This window comes from Anabrus simplex, chromosome 2, assembly GCF_040414725.1.
Source record: "Anabrus simplex isolate iqAnaSimp1 chromosome 2, ASM4041472v1, whole genome shotgun sequence".
Lineage (NCBI taxonomy): Eukaryota > Metazoa > Arthropoda > Insecta > Orthoptera > Tettigoniidae > Anabrus > Anabrus simplex.
In genome coordinates this window covers 268843389-268866961 of record NC_090266.1, presented here as the reverse complement: position 1 = coordinate 268866961, position 23573 = coordinate 268843389, and the positions used below count along the sequence as shown (strand labels likewise).

Genomic DNA, 23573 nt, shown 5'->3' with positions numbered 1-23573 from the left:
CTATGGCTATGCAATCTAACTGGCCTCCTGAATCCAACTGATCTGATATGTCCTGCTGGAATCCCACCAGTTGTGCCTCACAAGAAAATTTCTTTCTAAATCCATACTGGCTCCTCATGAACCAATTTTTATCATCACATATCCCTCTGATGTACTTTGCTATTAAACTCTCCAGTATTTTACAAACTATACTGGTCAGGCTGATTGGTCTGTAGTTCTCTGGTTTCCTTTTATCACCCTTTCCTTTATAAAATGGTATTATTATAGATCCCTTCCATTCCTTTGGTATTACACTACTATTTATGACATAGTCAAAGATAAATTTTAAATAAGGCACTGTGTACCACCCCATTGTCCTTAACACCTCCCGAGTAATTTGATCACTTCCTGCTGCTTTTCCTTGCTGAAGCAGTTGGATTTCTCTGAAAATATCTTCATTTGTGAATGAGAAGCTTCTTGTTTCCCTATGTGTCTCTCCGTCTCTGTCTTCTGTTTCGGTTTCCAACTCCTGACAATCATCTACTCATCATCATCATCATCATCATCATCATCATCATCATCATCATCATTTCCCTTTATCCAGCTGTAGCCGGGTAGGGGCAAATATGGTTCCTCTCCACTTTCTTCGGTCTTTCCACCACTCCTCCTCCAACACTGTGTCCCAGTCCAGGTTATTTTCTATAATACTGCATTGGATTGTATCCTTCCATCTCAATCGTGGTCGTCCACGGCCTCTCCTTCCTTGGATTTGCATTTCCATCACCTTTTTTGGCATTCTTTCATCACTCATTCGCTTTGTGTGTCCAAACCATCTTAGTCGGCTCTTCTCTATTATATCATTAATTTTTTCCACTCCAATTTCTTCCCGGATTTTCTCATTCCTTATTCTGTCTCTTCTACTCTTCTGTATCATACTCCTCAAGAACTTCATTTTGGCTGCCTGTATTAGACGCTCATCCTTCTTTGTCATTGTCCAAGTTTCTGCTCCATAAGTTGTTATGGGTACGTAATACATCTTGTACTAGTATCCTTTGCTGCCATTGGCACATCTTTGTGCCATAACGTGTTTCTTACACTATGATAGAAACAACTTCCAGCTTGAATCCTCTTATTAATCTCAGCATCCAGTCGAGCATTCTCCATTAATTCACTCCCCAGGTATTTGAATGTTTCCACTAATTCGAGGGGCTTGTCTGCAAGTCTAATCTGACCTTTCCCTTCTTTCTCCCCTCTAGTCATAACAAGAGTTTTACTCTTTTCTACACTTATTTTCAATCCACATTCTTCGATCTTCCCATTCACCACATTCAACTGTTCTTGAACCTTCCTGTCGTCTTCTCCCCATATCACAATATCATCTGCAAATAACATCATGTTCATTTCTCTTCCTCCATATGCTGCTTTTACTGTTCTCATGATGTTATCCATTACTATTGTAAACAGGATTGGTGATAGAACACTTCCCTATCTCAGCCCACTAGTTATTTTGAACCAACTTGTCCTGCCAACTTGTGTTTGCATGCAACTACAACACTCCTTATACAATGCCATGATCACTTTTATTAATCCCTGTCCAATTCCTTTTTGCACCAGACTGTCCCAAACTTTAGTCCTGGGGACACTGTCATATGCCTTTTCAATGTCAATGAAAGTCATCACCATATCATTCCCATACTCCCATTGCTTTTCCATTAGTTGTCTCATAATGAAAATGGGCTCTATTGTTGACCTTCCACTTCTGAAACCAAACTGATTTTCTTGTATCTGATCCTCAACCCTCAACCTTATTCTACTTTCCAGTATCCTTTCCATTATCTTAGCAACATGGGATATTAGTGTAATTCCCCTGTAGTTCTTCAAAACTTTCTTATCTCCTTTCTTGAAAATTGGGATGGTTATTCCTTTTTGCCAATCCTCTGGGACCTCCTTATTCTGCCAGACATTCCTGAGAACCCAATATGTCCACTGCAGGCCTACAGCTCCAGCTGCCCGTATCATCTCCACTGAAATTTCATCTATTCCAGCAGTTTTTCCATTCTTCATCTTTCTTACTGCCATTTCAATTTCATTCATTGTAATTTCTTTATCCATTTCTTCATCAACTAATTGCCTTTCCTGGTCGTCCATTGAATGACTGTCATCAGTTCTTATGTTCAGCAGCTTCTGAAAATATTCTCTCCATCTATTTCTTATTTCTTCAGGCTTTGTTAATATTATGCCACCTTCATCCTTCACCATTACTAGACGAATAAGTTTGAATGGCGTTTATAAAAGTAGGAAAGATCACAATATGAAGATAAAGTTGGAATTCAAGAGGACAAACTGGGGCAAATATTCATTTATAGGAAGGGGAGTTAGGGATTGGAATAACTTACCAAGAGAGATGTTCAATAAATTTCCAATTTCTTTGAAATCATTTAGGAAAAGGCTAGGAAAACAACAAATAGGGAATCTGCCACCTGGGCGACTGCCCTAAATGCAGATCAGTATTTATTTATTGATTGATTGATTGATTGATTGATTGATTGATTGATTGATTGATTGATTGGCACAAATCTGGTGTTTACTTCATCTCTCTTTTTGTTTCTTAAGATACCATACAGTAATTTCTTGCTGCCCTGCATATCATCTCTCAATTTCTGTGTGAATAATGCCCAGCTTTTTCTCATTTCTTCCTCCACTAATTTCTTGGCCAAATTCTTTGCCTCCACATATTTTCTTCTACTTTCTACTGAATCTCTGAATTCCCTACTAAATAGGTTTGGTTTCTCAGTATCTGTTAAATAGTGTTCACCCCCTTCTCCCACCATTGTAGGAATTTGGATTCTTTTTCCTTTTTGATTCCTGATATATGAATACAGCTTTTTCCATTTCTCTTTGGGGTCATTACCCTCTTGAAGTATGCCATTCATATAATTCATTTGAGGACTATTTGTGTTATCGACGAGTGTGATTTGTTTAAAAGGAAGTTTGAGGCTGGTCCCATAAGAGGCATTATATAAAGAAAGTCCTTTAACCTTCATGACAATTTGTTATAATAGTGCACTTAATAATAACTGCATGCATTTAGTCTATGCATCCTACTCACACAAGTGCACAACTCCTATTAAGCTGAGGTTGAATTCTTTGTTAGTATGGGGAGCAGTCTTCGCTTACGGCCAGTATATTAGTCTCGCCTAACATGTAAATATTGTAAATACATCTTAGTATTGAATAGGTGGAAAACTTACTGTGCATAATTTATATGTTAACATTCCAGTGCCATAATTTCTTTTATGGAGGGTGTTATACAGACATAGCACCTCATTCTTAACCAGTTTAATGCGTTAAATTAAAGAATTATGCAAGCCTGTTACTAGTAAGAATGAGACCATACTGTCAGTAACCTTATTTAAAATTAATTATTGTTCCTTACTATGAATTTAAATATCTTTACAATAGTTCAGAATTTCATTGTTGTGACAACACATTCCTAAGGCTTCAGGGTCCAGACTGAAAATCCTTGTATGGGCTCATGAGCCAAATTTGATTTAAGTTACTTGACTGATCTTTCTACTATCTTACTATCTTGATTATCATTCCTGAAAATTGATATTTATCAATTATTTTTATTTTTGTTGCAGGAGCAGACAACATTTGTTTGTGTATGCATTGCAGAGTTTCTGTCACTCTATGAGACAGAAAGACTAGTTCAAGAATTGACGAAATGTGGCATTGATACTCACAATATCATTGTGAATCAATTACTCTTTCCCGTAGCTGGAGAGAAGCCTTGTAAGATGTGTGCTGCAAGGCATGCGCTACAAGAGAAGTATTTGGATCAGGTTTGTATTAATAGTTTTTCATAATTACCCTGTATAAAAGCCAAGTATAGGGCTTAAAATACTAGCAGAAAAAAGTGTGATATCACATCTGAAGGAATTTTCATTGGCTAGTGCTGGTCAGCCATATACGTACTGCTGGATATGTACATTAACATTTCTAAATTGGATTATCCGCAGTATGGCAGTAAGTTTTATTCCGTGGTGGTGGTGGTGATACAGAACTCTTCAAAGATATCACTATTGAGTTCACTTACATTTTAGTTTGTGAACCATGCACGGTGGTTCTGTGAGTTACGGTACTGGTTACTTTGGAATGAGTGTGGGCATCTTGGACGTATTCCAAGTCTGGTCCTTCTTGTGTTCAGACAGTTGTGGCTACCCAATCCATCAGAGTTAACAACTCCCTGGGGCCGTGTGTAAGCAAGACCAGCAACATACTCCATAAGCAAGCCTTGGAGTTATGGGATTAAAAGAAGTCGTATGTCCAATCGATGAATCCTTGGAAATGATTTGGGAAACTATACTGCTGGGAAAAAAACATGCAACATCCTCAAGGACAAAATCATTTTATCCACAAGCGATGTGACAGGTAGTTCATCATTGCAAGAGTATATGATTACAAATTCAGACCAAAGGAAACACACGTCACAGTAAGGGGTGCCCAAACAGTCGCATCAATACTACACTGTACCCCCTCTGGCGGCAATGCAGGCGTGTATTCAGGCATGCAAACAATCATAAAGGTGCTTATTGGCATCGTGCGATAGATTTTTCCAAGCATCTTTTGATGCAATTTGACAATAGTTCTTGCAGGATTTGGAGAACGCGTAAGTTCCCGCTTCATCTTGTCCCATATGTGTTCAGCTGGCGAGAGATCCGTTGATCTTGCCAGCCGCCATATAGAGCACGTTGTGTTGCAGCAGCTGTATGTGAACGTGAACTATCCTGCTGAAAGCACATCATCTCCTTGTCAAAGAAATGGCAGTATCATGGGGACAACAACCTGTGCAATGTAGCGATCACTGGTTACGTTAACCTGCAGAAATACCAACTGTGACTGTGAGTTATAACTGATGGCCCCCTACACAACGAAGCCTGGGGTGGGACCTGGGTGTCATGGGTGAATGCACTCTGGAATAAGCCACTAATCAGGTCTACGCCATACACATGTACGTCCATCACTTGCTTACAGACAGAACCTACCCTTATCTATGAAGATGACAGAGTGCCATTCCCCTCTCCAGTCGACTGCACAATACGAGAGTAGCCGTGCTTGGCAGTGTCGTGGTGTGAGTGGTAACCTGGCCAGAGGCACAGGTGATTGTAATCTTGCTGCAAGGAGATGGTTCCCAATGGTTCTTGGTGACTCTGCAGGTGCAACATGTGACCGGATTTTTTTCCGGGATGTTCAGTTTGCCACCACTGCTTGCACAATGCGTCAATCTTGACATGCGTCTATACTATGCGGACGTCCGGAGCCTGCTCTATGGATGTGGGAATGTTCCACAGACCACTGCTGAAAGCAGCAACACACCACTGATACATTGTGCCCAACGTGTGCAGCAATTCGTCGATACATGTATCCAGCTTCCCACAGGCCCATAATGCGACCCCGTTTATATGACTGCAGTTCAGTAGGAGCATGTACTCATCGGCGGGGCATGGTTGTACCCTTGAATGAATGTTGCAAACACTGTTCACCTCTAACCTCAGCACAGTTACTACCTGCAGAGTCAAAACAGAATGCACATGGACAGGCCTCCTGAGCGCCACCTGATCACCGATGTCCATGACGAATCACTAATACAACAATTCCTCAATATGCACATATTATACCCTGGTGCCACTGAACATAGTCCGTGAGGAAGTTGCATGTTTTTTTGTTTTTTTTTCCGGCAGTGTAAATGGAATTGAATGGGAGAGTTATCGAAATCTGTGGGGCTTATTGAGGGAAGGAGGGGGAAATGGTCAAATGAACCAACAGGATGAGACTTCATGCATTAGGAATGAGCATTTGATAAAGGGAGAAAAAAAAGTAGTAGGAGATTATGAAGCATTCTTAAATTTGTGTGAAAAGGGAAAAGGTAGGATATATATATATATATATATATATATATATATATATGTATGTTTCAGATGAATAAATATTTCCTCTATAACTGTGTTGAGGAAGGGTTGGAATGATTAGGCCGGCTATGATAGTGAGGAAGATACTTTAGTATTTTTATAGTCATTAATAAGCTTCTAATTCATTAACCCAAATTGGTGGAGAGTAGATACAGGGAGCACATAGGCAGGGGAAAGAAATTCTGTGGATCATTTAACCCTCCAGTACTCGCGCAGAGTTTTGTCGCACCAGTGCTCGCACTGGGTAAAATATTACCCCATTCTTTCGTGTATATTTACTGTAACTTAAAAATTAAATTATGCTCTTTTCATGACTCACCTGACTAAGGGCCCTACAAATGAATAAAAAACACAATATAACTCCCATTATTGCCATTAATTTTATACACCATACAGAAAATAGAAATCTTGCATAACTTCAAGGTTGTTTCCAACATAAACAACATAGCTATAAATACCATCAATGTTCAGAAAGTGAAAAAATATTTTCAATTGCCAACGATTCATGTTTCTTCCAACTTCAAAGCAGGCAATCCATCCACCGTGTCCACGTTGTTGAAAGTGTTTATAATCGGCTTCATTTGACCCTCAGTGCTCTCATCTATTTGGTTATCGTGAAACGTTGTTGTTAGCAGTAACACCGCCTTGTTTTTCTTCGGCGTGTATGCCACAAGAGTGCTGTCACCACAAAATATAAACTTGCCACTCGTAGAAGAAACTATTATTCGTATAATGCTTTCAACAATAAAAAAATTAAACGACGTCACCGGATCCATAACGCCACATGTTTTCAGCCTAGAACCAGGCAAGTACGATGAAACTTTGTTGTGAGCATGAGTACGAGTGTTTTTAGGAGGCATTACTGTGCTCCATTTAGTCGCACTATCCCGTCCATATATGTAGTTTTGGCAGGGCCTGTTTGAAGCATTGTCATTTTCACTCCGTGATGTATTAGCACAGTCCTCTTCAGTTAAGTCACTATCATCCTGTTCTGAGAGTGAATCATGCTCTGATGTTTCTGTGTTGTCCTCTTCACCATTGTCTTCTGAATCCACTAATTCTTTGTCACATAATTCAGAAAGGAGTTGACGAATTTTGTTCCTGGTCCTTGCTAATGTTCTTGGCTATATCACAACTCATGTTTACCGTCTAAAGTATAACTAGTCGTTCTCACAATAAACACACATGCAAGATTGAAAATTAACAAAACATGAGTTTGCCAATTTACTTCTGCCAGTGTTCGCGTGGGGCAATATGTTACTCCAGTCAATTTTGCGTCACTGCCAGAAATGTACTGACGCACGAAGATTTATGACAGACACGTCAGGGGGCGCCACACAGTTTTCTTGGAAGATACACAATAGCCCAGTGTACAGTCCGTGACAGAAAAAAAAATCTGCAGCAGTTTTGCAAAGGTTGGGGTAATTTATTACACCGTGCGAGCACTGGAGGGTTAAAGAGAGAGAGAAGAAGAGGTTGTTTTTTGTGCAGTGATTCACTTTCTTCCTTAGTGCAAACTAGTAAGATAAATTTAAAGGAACTGGGAAGGATCTTGAACAACTTAACAAGATACAGTACATAGAGTAAGATTATAATAGGACTGAGACATGAAATTTTTTGAAGAGAACAAGAGTTAACTCTGGCTGTAATAAATTATTTCCCAAAAGTTAAACAAGTGAACATGCAACATCTTTCCAAACAAATACAAGAAAAAAGGAGAAATAGCAATCCAAGCAAGGAATGATTTAAGTACTAATGTACAATAGGCACTTCCTTCATAAGATTAATTGCGGCCAGTGCATTAAGATTAAGAAAATACGAAACGGGAAAACTAAAAATATAAAAATCTTTACGATATCAGTTTAGGCGCTCAGGACTAGATAATGGTAAGCCACATTGAGGACATTTTACAGGAGAAACATATGAAGGTTCAAACAATTCCATAAATCAGGTGATGGACTTAAGAGTTATGTTTATTTCATTATAAAGTACTGCATACATTAAGGTATTCTTGTCCCATGAAATAGAACATTTTTAACTACCGCACATAGTGAAAAATATATTAAGTACAAGGAATACATATAATTTTGTGGCTTACCATTGTATATCACCAAAGTTTCAGTGCCAACATTTGGCTTTACTGATCACCAATCACCGAGCTCGATAGCTGCAGTCGCTTAAGTGCGGCCAGTATCCAGTATTCGGGAGATAGTAGGTTCGAACCCCACTGTCGGCAGCCCTGAAAATGGTTTTCCGTGGTTTCCCATTTTCACACCAGGCAAATGCTGGGGCTGTACCTTAATTAAGGCCACGGCCGCTTCCTTCCCACTCCTAGCCCTTCCCTGTCCCATCGTCGCCATAAGACCTATCTGTGTCAGTGCGACGTAAACCCAATAGCAATGATCACCAATCACGTTGCTCTCGCCATCATCTAAGAAACTGCCATAAATTAATTCAGGTTCTTCAGCCTGCTTCTATGATGCACTGCAGGTATGTAGGGAAGCAGGTCCATGACATCACACAGTTTCTTTTGCTGTAGATGAATGGGCCTACGATATTTTGGTGTTAAGGCCATAATCCAGTCTGTGTAGGCTGGCCACGCTTCTTGACATTAATTTCACGGAAGACTCCATGAACAGTGTGCTTCAAGAAAATTGAATAGATTTGAGGCTAAAACTTTGAACACTGTAGCTTCTGAAAAGTTAATAGGATGTCTATCTGTTGCTGTATTTCTTTTTTGTTATGTTTGTTATGCTGACACTTTGCTGAACTCTAGGAAATCATCTTGTTTCATGACAGTCATGGCAAATTTCTTTGCTTTTCTTTACAATATCAACCCACTCAGTGGGCGAGAAAACTTGGCTTGCATGATACCTTTGGTATTTCACAATGGATTCAAAATCTCTATCAGATGGCAGTTGTGTGTGACCACTAATCAAAAGTCTGTGTTCCATTTCTGTGAATTTGTCACCACGTATCAGTGACAACCACATACACATAACGTCCAATTCTTATTTTTTCCGAAACAGTTATCTGAATAGCATATTATTTTGGAAGTACAGCTGTTTGTCTGGAGAAACTTTAATATACAGCTGCATATCTCATCACTGCCGCATTTTGCGACATCCTCATTCCGCATGTACATGTGTCCAATGCCTGTTCCACAGTCATGTATACCCACATTTTACATCCATATTTTTCTCTTGTATAAAGCTGGACCTACAGTAAGTTTTCGAACAGGGAGGGCCTGTTGCAAGTGAACTGAGATGACTACGATACTGGAATCAGTCTTCGCTCTGGCCTGCATTGCTTCCACTTTCCGGTGATGTAGTACTCTTTTCTTCCTCAGGTCGTCGACTTCTGGTTGCTCATTGGGTACCCTGCAAGAGTAGCAAGCTCATCGCATACTTTACAGGTGTAAAGTAAGGCTTGGAGGTTCATATGTTCATATAGATCCCAGTATTGCTTAATTATCCTGTTACGATAAAAAGGTAATACAAGGCCGTGATAATAAAGATGATTTGAATAATAATACAGATTGCAGACTTGCACTATGTTAAGAATAGCGCAGTGGAAGCAACACGTGTGAGGATCAGAATAGCAGAGTATGTCGAATCAAGTGAGGAACACAATAGGTTAAGATTTCAGGGTAAGAGAAAACCACAATAAAAATTTGATGACAAATGCATTCAAGAGAAACAAAACCAAAAATCTTACAATTTTTCTCTGACACCACTGACCTATACACATACAGTTTTTTCCCAACCATAAACCCCATTGTGTTTCATTTGTTTCATTATGAGAGCATACAAGAATGAAAAGACCAGGGAAGGAAAGGGAGAAGGGGAGGAAACGAAAAGATATGCCTACATAATAAGAAGTTGATAAACTAAGCAGTAGATACAATATTTTACAGAATTACAATCTCAACAAAAACACGCATTACAACACCAAAAAGGTCTACAGAGGTGAAGTCCACTAAATAATCACACCTAAAAATGAGATTAGTAAAGAACTGCATCTATCGACAGTCTATCAGCATGTAAGATCATGTTTAGAAGTTCACTGACCCAGCAGAAATCACAGTCATCCAACGGGGCTGCTCAAAGACAGTCTCATTCAACCTCGCATTATAGGAACATAGATCCGAAGCACTGTACATACGTAAGCCATGTAGGGGACTCACAAGGCACTAGGAATTGAACACGCACAGCTCAAAAGGAAAGTTGCCACTAAGTTCATAATTTACTATTGTCCGTAGATAGAAAAGGGATGAAGTCTTGGCTCAGAAATGGCATGCTCCCCCGATTAAAATTTTTAAAAGGAAATTTGTTCCTCCTGAGATTCCAAATTTAAAAGGATAAATAAAAATGTTCGCCATACCTCATCTCCAAGTTCATTGCACTAGAGCAGGAAAGGCAGTCAAAATGCATGGCTCCATAATAATGAAGACTATATTCCACATTCCACCCTCTACACAGGCTAAGGTCCAGCTCAATTGAATTGGAGGAAGGCTTGGTTTATATAGGAGTGTAATGGGGGAGAATTAGGAGAGGCAAGTCGAGCACATTCTAGATGTTGCGAGAGCGTGCGCTAGTAAACAGAACAATATCGGGTGACATCATCAGGAGTGTGAGCAGGCTTGAAGGCAGTAAGTTGACAGAAGACGGCGAACATGAATAGAGCTGGAAAGCGAACAGGGTATTTGGATTTTCAATAAATACTGGCAATGAAGTGATTCAATACCAGTTGCAGAGAGAAATTTGGCGTATTGCCGTAATAACGGTGAGTCCATAGAAGTAACAGAAATAATGGAGATTATGTGCGTGCGGCGAATTTCCCATTGCAGTAGGTGATATAGATGTTGATTCCCATAGGGAATTTGAAATATTTGTCCCGAATGAGTAAATTTATAATACCAATATAAATGGTCCGTTATTGGACGTTATAAATTTTCCAGCTAACTCATTCCTGGTTGCCAGCGTTTCACCCCCAGGTGCTAGGTTGGGCTCGTCAGTTGGTACCTAGCACACCTACCAAGATGCCGGCTAGTGCATACCATGGAGGCCACTGTGTAGGCTACTTAGAGCCACCGGCAGTGCCAATGCACTATGAGAAACTTTGTCTCATTACCAAAAATTGATGGCTGCTTGGCCATCAGGTGATATAGATGTTGATTCCCATAGGGAATTTGAAATCCTTAATGAGTAAATTTATAATACCAATATAAATGGTCCATTATTGGACATTATAAATTTTCCAGCCAACTCATTCCTGGTTGCCAGCATTTTGCCCCCTGTGTGCTAGGTTGGGCTCATCAGTTGGTACCTAGCACACCTACCAAGACAGTGGCCTCCATGGTATGCACTAGCCAGCATCTTGGTAGGTGTGCTAGGTACCAAATGAGCCCAACCTAACACATAGGGGCGAAACGCTGGCAACCTGGAATGAGTTAGCTGGAAAATTTATAATGTCCAATAATGGACCATTTATATTTGTATCATTGCAGTAGATGCCGGTGATGTGATGAGTCCGTTACACAGGTTTATCACTAAGTTTATACAAGGAGTATTTCATTACACCACGTATTCAATACAATCACTATTGCATGGTTAAATCAACCATAGAAATTACCAGATTTTAAGGTACATGTTTCACCCCTCTTTTACTGGGCATCGTCAGCCTTATTCAATCCTAAAACAAAACATTGGTCTGAGGACCTTATCTAATATATATAAACTGTACTGTTGAAATGTTAATAGTATTGACACCTGTGGTTCATTATATTTAGAGTACAAAGATACTTAAAAAACATACATACACACATTAAAATCACTTTAGAAGTACAGTACCGGTCAAAAGTTTAGGATCACGTAAAGAAATCATGCAAAGTCATCTAGAATCTAAAATTGTGCCACTAGACCTCTGTAATTTTCTTTCTAACCTCTCACATCTAATAGGATATATATGCCGCCTGATTTCATTGAGTTAGTCCAAGTACTGTAGAAGTTATGAGTTTTTAACTCTTGGAAGGTCATACCAAAAGATCAAAAAGTTTGGTAATGTACTATACTGTACTGTACACTCTAATTGATTGCAAGTATCACCACCAAGATTTTTCTATAGACTTAGGAATAGGTGGGGGCCATTTTAGTATAAATATAAAAGTTCCAAAAATCTACGGCACCGTTTTTTTTTTTTGGCGTGTTTTATTTTTTTCGAACCAGGGCCAAAATTGTTGATTTTTCTTTGCCTTTGTCATGTAAGGCCCAAGGTCTCAGGACGAGCTATCGGCGTCAAACTTATCTGCCCTGATAGTTTCATTTGTACTCTGCGGATGGCATCCAAGAACATATTTCCGATGCCGATAGCTCACACTGAGACCTATGACAAGAACAAGGAAAAATTGACTATTTTAGCGCTGGTTAAAAAAAAAAAAAAAAAAAACACACAAAAATGGGTGCCGCATTTTTTCAGAATTTTTATATTTATACTAAAATGACCCCTAACTATTGCTAAGTCTCTACAAGAATCTTGGTGGTGATACTTGAAACCAATTAGAGGATACAGTACAAAATATTTCCAAAAATGTTGACTTTCTGATGTGATCTTCCAACAGTTAAAATTGTATAACTTATACAAAACTTGGCGTAAATCACTGAAATCAGGCGATGTATGTCATATTAGATGCAAGAGCTCAGGAAAAAAAAAATACAGAGGTCTAGTAGCAAAATTGTACGTCCTAGATGGAACTTCATGATTTCTTAATGTGGTCCTAAACTTTTGACTGGTACTGTATGTTCATCTACATTAATTTTGTATCACATTATTTCTTAAAAACAATTCATGCCTGAATCTGAAATGGATCCTCTTCATAAAATGCTTGAACAATAAGCAACACTTGGGGACCAGAGTACCAAACCCAAGACATCGATGGATAGGATTAGTATGAATAATATGTGCATGTTGAGGGTGAAATCTTGTTTTTTTAAATATAAGGGTTAAAAATGCGTGGTCAAAATTAAAATGATTTGGATTAAGTTATCATAATGTGTTGGGTAAAAATCTTCGTGTAATAACGAGTGCTATTAGACATTGGGGTGTGGTCAGAATCGCTGCTAAAACTATTCATAAGAGTGAACTATAGGCCCATATGACAATCTCATGGAAACGTAATGCCCCTTGTAGATGTAGACAACCGTAGAAAAGAACGTGGTTGTTTCATTCACCAAATATTATGTACGTCTTAATGTTTCAGTAGCGTTAGCTACCAACACCAAACAACGCTTGTGAATTATGGTGGAAATGGATGCTAGGTTTTCAACTGAGATGAGGAGTGAAATTCTGAAGAATGAGAGAAGACAGGTGAGGTGGTGCTGCATTAGGGCAGTCTCTTGTGAGGGGATGAGTTTGGTGAGGTTTATGGAAGTCTGGTAGCAAAAAGTGAGGATGGGTTCTTGTATGGCAGGTGGGGAAGTAGGAGAGGAAATTTAAAATTTAAAATAGAGGCCAAGATGTAGATATGAATTCGGAAAGAGTGTATGGGATCGTAATTTTGAGAGTTCGAAAGCACGGAAGGAAATTCGTTGTAGGCAGAATTTGAAAGTCATTCTGGAATTGGATTACATGGAAATAAATGGATAAAAATCAGTGTGTGTCGGGAGGAACAGCAAAAGACAGAAGCTGGATAGGAGGCTTTGAAGTGTAAAACGGACAGGAATGACGTCCAAAAGATGAAGATGGGATAAGCAGTGGAAGAAAAAATGTGTCCCTAAAGAAAATAAAAGGAAAGAAAATAAGGAACAAGAGATGATAGAGGAAAGTGGTGTTGGCCAAAGGGAAGAGGTTAATCCTAGAACTAGCAATTTTGGTCCCTGCTGTAGTCGCACTGTCGAATATTCGACATGTTTATATTTCTTCTTGTAATTTCCTCATTTCTTCAACAGATGTCATGACAGTCTACGTTTTGCCGTTCTCGATGTCAACAACAGCTGTGAGTTCAGTTTCATTCATGTTTACAACCTCTTTGGGACAATTTCACAGAACTAAATGAGTGCAGATTTCAGACTATCTGTTTGAGCACCATTTTTATAAACGGGTTCTGCTTTGCTATTCAATTTTATTTTATTTTGTGGTTTTCCATTTGGTGTGAGTTACTTACTTCTGTATATATTTTATTTGATTTATTATACATTCTTAGTACAGTGTGTATAAATATGGCATCTTCACTTCATCACGGAAAATTAGTAATGAAGAAGGGCGAAATTTGTTGGAAGATGAAAGTGACGCATCTGACTTTGAGGTTATTGAGAATGAACCGACTGATTCACAGTCAGATTTTTTTTTTTTTTTTTTTTGCTAGGGGCTTTACGTCGCACCGACACAGATAGGTCTTATGGCGACGATGGGATGGGAAAGGCCTAGGAGTTGGAGGGAAGCGGCCGTGGCCTTAATTAAGGTACAGCCCCAGCATTTGCCTGGTGTGAAAATGGGAAACCACGGAAAACCATTTTCAGGGCTGCCGATAGTGGGATTCGAACCTACTATCTCCCGGATGCAAGCTCATAGCCGCGCGCCTCTACGCGACAGTCAGATTTGGAATGTTTTATCAGCTATTTCTTCGCATCAAATATCGGAAAGTGAATGTGTTGACGAACCTCCCATAAGGTAACCTATTATAACGTGATCTAAGTGCGGGACTCCAAATGATTGCATGCCAATACCTTTTCCTTAATATTTTCAAGAATATACCTCTGAGATTGATAAAACTTGTGGTAGTGCATTATAGATACATTATTGGCAATCTGTATATGACTGTTTGTGACATGTTCCAGTTTTGTGTATGTATGTTGTATGTTGGGTATTCAGCCCGAAGGCTGGTTTGATCCTCTGCAGCTCCGCCAACAGCTGTCGTAAATAGCCTAGGCGTCACTGAAGAGGCGTACTAGGGAAATGAGGAGTGAGGTAGTTTCCTGTTGCTTTCCTCACGGAGCCAGCCATTGCTGTTACATATCAGTCTGCCAAGCCCACTGAAATGCATGGACCAACCGACCCTACGAGCGATATTTTCACACCATTCATAACAGGGACTGGCTGCATAAGGAATGGTATTACTAGCATCACTCATACCTCAGTCACTTTCATATTGTCAAAGCCAAGGATGAGACTAAGACAGGTCAATGAAAGTAACAAATTTGATATAGCCCATACCAGAAGATATAGTGAACTGTAAACACTACATCTCGCCAGCAAAGGCATTTTGTGTATGTATGATCGAAAATTTTATTATTTTGAATTTAAAAATTACACTTTTTGAACAGACTGTGCACTTTTCTAGTCAAAACATTTATGTAATTTCGTGTCACCACGACAATCCTCAGTGTATTAGCTTTACATAGATATATAAAACTTCATAGATTTACTTCATATCTTGCAGATATTTTGTACTTTATTTTAACAAGTAAAAGTTGCCAGATATGGCTGCCACCACAGGAATTAACATTGCCAGTTCTAGGATTAAGGGAAGTACAACATGAGAAGATATGAGAGGCTGGTGGGCAGGAGAACCTGAAAATACATACGGAGAAGTGAAAGTGGTTATGATAAGCAGTTGTCATGACTGTACTTCATCCAACATTACCTGCCTGCTTCAGTGTAGATTCTTCCCAGCTTTCTACATTGGCTTAACTGGCAATACTCTAGTTAAACATATAGATTCCCACTGCAGTACCTGCAAATCCCCCAGCATAGATCTTCTTGTCCCCATTCACACCAGGCACCATCAAACCACGTTTGATGTGTTTCACTGTTAAAGTCCTCAATTTACTCCCTACTTCCCACCCTCATGCCCTTAGAGATTCCGAAGTGGGACATCAGTTGGTGCTCAGGTGCAGGGAAGCACCTGGCCATAACATTAGGTACCGGTAAATGCTTCTTTTTTCCATTCTCTTGTCTCTGTGTCCCACCACTTCTCTCACCTCATAAAGTTCCTACTTTCCAGCAGTGGCCATTATCATTCTATCCTCCACTGATGAAGGCTGCAGCCAAAAAGTTTTTTTTTTTTGCTAGGGGCTTTACGTCGCACCGACACAGATAGGTCTTATGGCGACGATGGGATAGGAAAGGCCTAGGAGTTGGAAGGAAGCAGCCGTGGCCTTAATTAAGGTACAGCCCCAGCATTTGCCTGGTGTGAAAATGGGAAACCACGGAAAACCATCTTCAGGGCTGCCGATAGTGGGATTCGAACCTACCATCTCCCGGATTCAAGCTCACAGCCGCGCGCCTGTACGCGCACGGCCAACTCGCCCGGTACCCAAAAAGTTTGGATCCATTTTGTTTTATATGTACTCTATCCATGCGTTGTTCACACATTTCACTCCTGCTATTTTTTTTTTTTTTTTTAAATTACCTGAACATCCACAGGTGCCTCACATGACATCTTCAGATCATGCTAAAGTACACTGCAAAAAATTTGGCAAAAAAACATATCAAACTATGAAAAGGTGCATGTGATGAACTCCAGATATTACCTCCATGCGCATCTTAGAACGTAATTATTCTTGTGTGACTAGACAAAGGTTAAACTGGTGCAAAATGTTGTTAGGGAATGGATAGCATTCCTACTAGGAAGATCATGGGAGCGTCTTGGAACAGCGTGTGAGGATGAGAGGAAGAAGCATACATCATGGTGGAATAATGCAACAGGGCAGCATGTAAACCTGTGGAGAAGGAATAAAAAAATGGATTCAAACAAAAAATGCAATAGATACATAGGAAAGAAATAGAGCCAATCAAATGATTATAGTCCAAAAGGAAATATCATGGGAGAACTTTGGAAATAAATGGAAAGACTTGTTCTTCAGGTGGCAGAAAACACTTTGTAGAACATGATAAAGAATCTTTGAAATGGAGGGAAAGTGGTAATGAACAGTATTTTAATTTAACAGGTGAACTCGCTGTACATCTTACTGAAACACTGAATGGGCGAAAGGCATACTTTGGAAACGTACCAAATGTAAGCAAAAATCTTTCTGATCAAGCTCTATGTCACAAATTATAATCATCATCAGAAATTATTAGGATGAAGACAGTGAGTGTAATAAAAGTAAAGTAATAAAGTATAATAAAGCATAAAAAGTATAATAAAACCACCCCTGGTTTTGAACAAAGTCGTTCCAAAACGTCACATATGTCATGCGACAGGGTTTGTTGCAAATAGTTCAGATGGCCTTCACCTGAACCGCAGTGGTACGTATAAGTTAGGAAGTTTGTTTAGAAGGGTTATAGGGAGGTACGTTCAGGGAAACGGGATGGGCTAGGGAGCAGTGATTGGGTACAGGGATCTGGAATTGAGTAGAGATAACATAAAAATGTTAGTATTGAACTGGAGAAATGGTTAGAAATAGTTTTGGATTGTAAGTAGAAATTGAAGGAACTTGCTAGGAAATTGAATCTAACAAAGAAGCCAGCTAAGTATAACATGATGGCAAGCATAATTGGCAGTCATACAATTTTTCGTGAAAAATTGAAGGGTATGTACAGGTACTTTAAGGCAGAAATCGGTTCCAAGAAGGACATTCCAGGAATCATTAATGAACAAGGGGAGTGTGTATGCAAGTTTCTACTGAAGGCAGAAGTATTCAGTCAGCAGTCGTGATGAGGATGAAATTTGAAATTATGATTAAGACGACACATACACCCAGCCCCGTGCCAGTGAAATGAACCATTATGGTTAAAATCCCGACCCTGCCGGGAATCGAACCCGGGATCCTTGTGAGCAAAGGCCAGCACGCTAACCATTTAGCCATGGAGCCAGACATTTTTGCCAGTAATATCCCATGATCTACCCTATCAAATTGCCTTAGATAGGTCATGTTTTGTTTTGTTTTTAGTTTCAGTTTTGACTCAATTCATAACTGTAAATAAAATTATAAACTATCTGAAAAAGAAAACATATGGTAACAGTATTGCACATGCAAAAGAAACAACTTAATTAAAACAGAAAGACATGTTTTTTTCTTGAAGGAACGTCTTCAGATTCTATCAAATCACACTCAAATATTTAGAAATAAATATTTATGTTTATTTCTGTTTAAACTTCAAATTTGGAACTTATCTTAATGATGTCCTCCTTTGACTCCAGCATTTACTGCTGTTTTTCTAGTTTTCAACTTTTGTATCTTCAAATATCTTTGTTAGGTAAATTTCAAAACTTTGTTAGTATCAGTCACCTCCTCCTATATGGACATTATCCTTATAACCAACAATGCTGTAATCTTTCACCTTTGTTGTTCATAGTTTACATGGATCATCTGCTGAAAGGTATTAAGTGGCATGGAGGGATTCAGTTACGTAAAAATATGGTAAGCAGTTTGGCCTATGCTGACGACTTGGTCTTAATGGCAGATTGTGCCGAAAGCCTGCAGTCTGATATCTTGGAACTTGAAAATAGGTACAATGAGTGTGGTATGAAAATTAGTCTTTCCAGTACCAAACTGATGTCAATATTTAAGAAATCCAAGAGGATTGAATGTCAGATTGGTGATACAAAGCTGGAACAGAGATAATTTCAAGTATTTAAGATGTGTATTCTCCCAAGATGGTAGTATTGTAAGGGAGATTGAATCAAGGTGCAGTAAAGCTAATGTAGTGAGCCTGCAGTTACAATCAGCAGTATTCTGTAAGAAGGAAATTATCTTTACATCGGTCTGTTTTCAGACCAACTTTGCTTTACAGGAGTGAAAGCTGGATGGACTCAAGATATCTTATTAATAAGTTAGAAGTGATGGACATGAAAGTAGCGAGAAAAATTTCTTATATGAACAGGTGGGAACAATGGCAGGGGGTACTCAGAATGTGGAGATAAATGCTAAATTAGGAATTAACTTGATGGATGAAGCTGTACCCATAAACCGGCTTTGGTGGTGGGGTCATGTGAGGCGAGTGAAGGAGGATAGGTTACCTAGAAGAAGAATAATGGACTGTGTTATGGAGGGTAAGAGAAGTAGAGGGAGACCAAGACGATGATGGTTAGACTTGGTTTCTAACGATTTGAAGACAAGAGGTATAGAACTAAATGTGGCCACAGCAGTAGTTGCAAATAGAGAATTGTGGTGACGTTTAGTAAATTCAGAGGCTTGCAGACTGAACGCTGAAAGGCATCACGGTCTATAATGATGATGTACGTATGTTTTTCATGGAATAATTCAATACTCCAAAGAACCCAAGGATTTTTCAGTCCGAGAGAACATGTATCACAAGTGTGACACTATTGCCATGCTACAGGCTTTGGATAAATATGTATGAATAGTACAGGTGTAGAAATTATGTCAAAAAGTAAGCAAACTATAGATAATTTGACAATTCAGCTGTGTACACATGAGAGAGCTTTGAAAGATAAAGCTTCTTCTATCAGCAAGTCATCAGATTTGCAGGAGGCGCTAATATCTAAAGGTAAAACTAGGCTTATATTCACCTGTCATTACTGTCAAAAGCAAGGCCACGTAGTTAGAAACAGTTTGATGTGGAAGAAGGCCGCCTAAGGCAAAATCTGAACCTAACACATCTACTGATATGGTTTATTTGCTACTACTAATGATGTACTGTATTTTCAGCAGAGTATGATAGCTACAATATTGTTATGTAGATGTCAGTACCACAGATCACATTTACACAAATGAATAAGTTTTCAGGACTGGTCAAAGTTACGACAGCGAATGGAGACAGTGTTCCTGCTGTGGGATGTGGTAACGTACACGGTACACAGTGATAATAATAGGTATAGAGATATTATCTTATCTTATCCAATGTTTTCCATATTATCTGCCCAGGACAAGAACCAAACAGCAAGTTTATTTCAACTACGGAAAGGTGCAGATTTTTAATTGACTGTCAAACAGTAGTTACTGGCAAGCGTTTCCATCGTGGAGGTTTATGCAAGTTAAATGTTCTGTGTAATTTAACTGATAAAGACAAGTCTGTAAATGCAGCGCATGATAACAGTAGCACTTTACACCTTTTACATGAGGGAATTGCTCACCAGAACAAGTGTCACGTTGAACTTATCAAACGTGAATTGGAATGTATATTATAGGTATGATAGATTTGGAGTTGTGCGAAGTTTGTGTTTATGGCAAAGGATATAAATTAAAATTTGGAACTAGAAAAAGAGCAACTGTTCCCGGACAAGTTATTCATCTGGATGTTGTGGCCCATTTGAGCATTCATTGTCGGGATTCTGCTGTTATGTTATTTTTAAAGATGGCTTTATTCACTATAGATTCATTTACCTCATTAAAGAAAAGTGTGAAGTGCATGATAAGTTTGTTCAACTCCTGAAGGACTGTGGACAAGTGGGTCATACAGTTAAAGTATTTCAGTCCGATAATGGAGGTGAGTTCGATTAACACTCAAATGGAAAGTACATTAGATAAGTATGGCATCAAGCAACTTTTAACTGTGCCTTACTGTGGCAAATTAAATGGCTTCATAGAGAAAGACAATAGGGGCCGAATTCATAGTCAGCACTTATATATAAGTGGAACCCTTAAGTAATAAGGGATCACTTATAATAAGTATTCACTTATATGAGTTTACATTTCATAGACAGCACTTATAGAGCACACTCATTGATACAGTAAGTATCACTGGAGATGTGGCAATGCTGTATATTATGCCCATGCTTCCTGGATCGTGTAGTTGCTACCGAATAGTGGAATGATCTGTTGTGTTTTGTTTATCGAAGGACATTGCGTGTACGCGTGCAAAATTTTTGATGTTAAAAGATTGTCTATATTGGATTTGATTATCATAATGGATAACAAAAGAGCGAGCTGAGACGGCACCTGCAAGAACTTGTGTCGAAGTACAGTACATGCACATAATATAGAACAAGTAGACCGACGCAGTTTCTCATCAGAATATGAATGACATAAGAAAAACTTGTTGTGGACAATGCAAACTACGAAAATGCACAGAGTCTAATTTTCTTCTTAATATAATGTGTTTATAGTTATCCATGCACTCGAACCTATACAAATATTCATCCAAATGTAGAATATCTAGCCTTACAACGCTTTTAATGATTTGACAAATATATCCGTAGCCGTTAGGTTGTAATAGGCCTAATTACTTCCCCAATAAAATGTAATTAGTATGTTTTGATGTGCCATGCCATAATTTCAGAAACTTCTGATAGGCTATATACCGGCAAATGATTGGTTGACTAACCTGATATAATTAGCACAAATCAACCTTAAAATAAATGGTAGTAGTGCAACACGTTCATTTTTCTTATAACTCAATACGGTATAGTTCATTACTATTTCATAGGCCTACAGTCTTGGTAACTTATCAACTTGTAACACATTTCCAGTTAATTAAGCGAAGTACCAGTAATGATGATGATAATAATAGCAATAATAATAATAATAATAATAATAATAATAATAATAATAATAATAATAATAATAATAATAACAACCTGAAATTAAGAGGTGGCATAAAATCTCAAAACAATATCTTCATTAATGGTGAGATAGTGAGTCCTCTAGAGGGTATGTTCACTTTCTCAATCAAAGGAACAAGAATACTCATAACTCTCACTTTACTAAAACAAAACCTTTTTTAAATTGTTGGTCACATTACATTTCGACAGGATTTTCCATCTCTACTGTGTGCACGGGAAGTATCCTGTGAATGAAATGCAACATATTCATCAAAATCATCCTCCATCTTGCTGCAACATAAGTGAGTCACTTAAGTGTGTATGGGAGGTCCACTTATAGCAATAAGTGGGACACTTAAGTAGGTAATATGATATGAAACCTGGCTTACGAGGGGCACTTATGTATAAGTGCTGTCTATGAATTCTGCCCTAGAACAGTTGTTGAAGCAGCTAGAGCAATGTTACACGCGTGTGGCAGTCTTCGACTGTATTTATGGGCAGAACTTATTAGTACTGCCATGTATATTTTAAATAGGTCAGGAAAATCAGGTACTCCTGTTAAAATGCCATTCAAAATGTGGTTTAACAGAAAGGCTAGTGTTAAACACTTACATATTATAGGCAGCAAATGCTATGCAAGGAAGGAAGAATATGATAAAAAGTCTATCAAGGGAATATTCGTTGACTATGAGCATTTTGGATATAGAATTTGGGATGGAAGCAGAAGAGTAATACAATGTAGTGATGTCATTTTTAAGGAAACTCCACTGACTTCAGGTAGAATGACACACTGTTTCCCAGATGATCAGGCCAAGCAACCAGCTACTGCAGAAGGTAAATCGGACAAAGAAGAAACCAATGAAGAAGAATTTCACAATTTTCCAGAAGATGAAGAGTCTGAAGTCCCTAAGTGTATGACCCTTAGAGATAGGGAGAGTATTCGACCTCCAGAACACTATGAGGAGCATGTATCATTTGTGATACCAGAGATGCAGGATACTTGTGAAAGCTCTGATGAAGTTACAAGTTCGAAGTTCTCCAGAGAATGTAAAAATGCTATGGATGTAGAGATGAAAGCAGTAAGAGAAAACAAGATTTTGAATCTTGATGATGATGCTCGTTGTTTAAAGGGGCCTAACATCTAAGGTCATCGGCCCTGATTTGGAATCTTGAGCATTTACCTAAAGGAATGAAGATGTTGCTATGTAAGTGGGTATACAAGATAAAGCAAAATCCTGATGGTTTGATTGAAAGTTACAAAGCACATTTTGTAGTGAAAAGTTTTTCTCATGGAGAAAAGATGTTAATTGCAATGAAATCTTTAGCCCTGTTGCTAAGATGGGAACCATTCGTACTTCACTCAGCATTGCAGCAAGTGAGAAAATTTCATTGTCACAATTCGACATATCAACTGCCTTCTTGAATGGAAATCTCAGTAAGACAGACGAGATTTATATGCTACAACCTGAGGGCTACAATGATGGAAGTGGTCGAGTATGCAGACTGAAATAGTGTTTGTATGGTTTAAAACAGGCCGCTTGTGTTTGTATGAATGCTTTGTGAAATTTCTTATCGACATTTTCACCAATACTCTAAGTGTACCATGATTTGCGAAACTTGTTGATTACAAGATATTACTTATTGATGTTATAGGGCTTAAAAACCTGAAGTACTAAGACACATTCAGTGAGGGAGAGTGTTAAAGTAAAGTGTTCATTATAATGTTATTAGTTATTTAGAGAAATATGTTTTAATTGCTTTTATTCTTTGATATCTATTATTGTTTTATTGAACTAATGGCTGACTGATGTATGTAGATAGAGTTCTGTTTTTCCTTTTGGCTGTACAGTTTCAGATAAAGAGTTAAAATACTTTCAATAATTCAGTTTTCTTCTGTTAAAAAAAAAAAATCTATATATATAAAATAGCTTGTCCTGACTGACTGATTTATCATCGCCAAGCCAAAACTACTGGACATCATGAAATGAAATTTTGGGGATACATTCATATTAAGATGTAGGTGCTCACTAAGAGAGGATTTTTGGATATTCCGTTGCTAACGGGGTGAAAAAGGGGGGGGGGGTGAAATTTTAAAATGAGTGTATCTATATCTCAAAACTTTAAAAGTTTACAAATGTAAAAATTGGTATTTAGAAACTTCTTTGAAAATAAGGAAA

The 23573-nt window shown here is 38.5% G+C and overlaps 1 protein-coding gene across 1 annotated transcript in view; it reads left to right on the top strand.

Annotated features, from left to right (window-relative positions):
- LOC136864044 (ATPase ASNA1 homolog) overlaps positions 1-23573 on the top strand; it is a 199867-nt gene that overhangs the window by 168576 nt on the left and 7718 nt on the right. The window contains exon 6 of the mRNA XM_067140571.2: positions 3624-3824. Coding sequence (XP_066996672.2) covers positions 3624-3824 — 201 coding nt within the window. The remainder of the gene's footprint in view (positions 1-3623; positions 3825-23573) is intronic.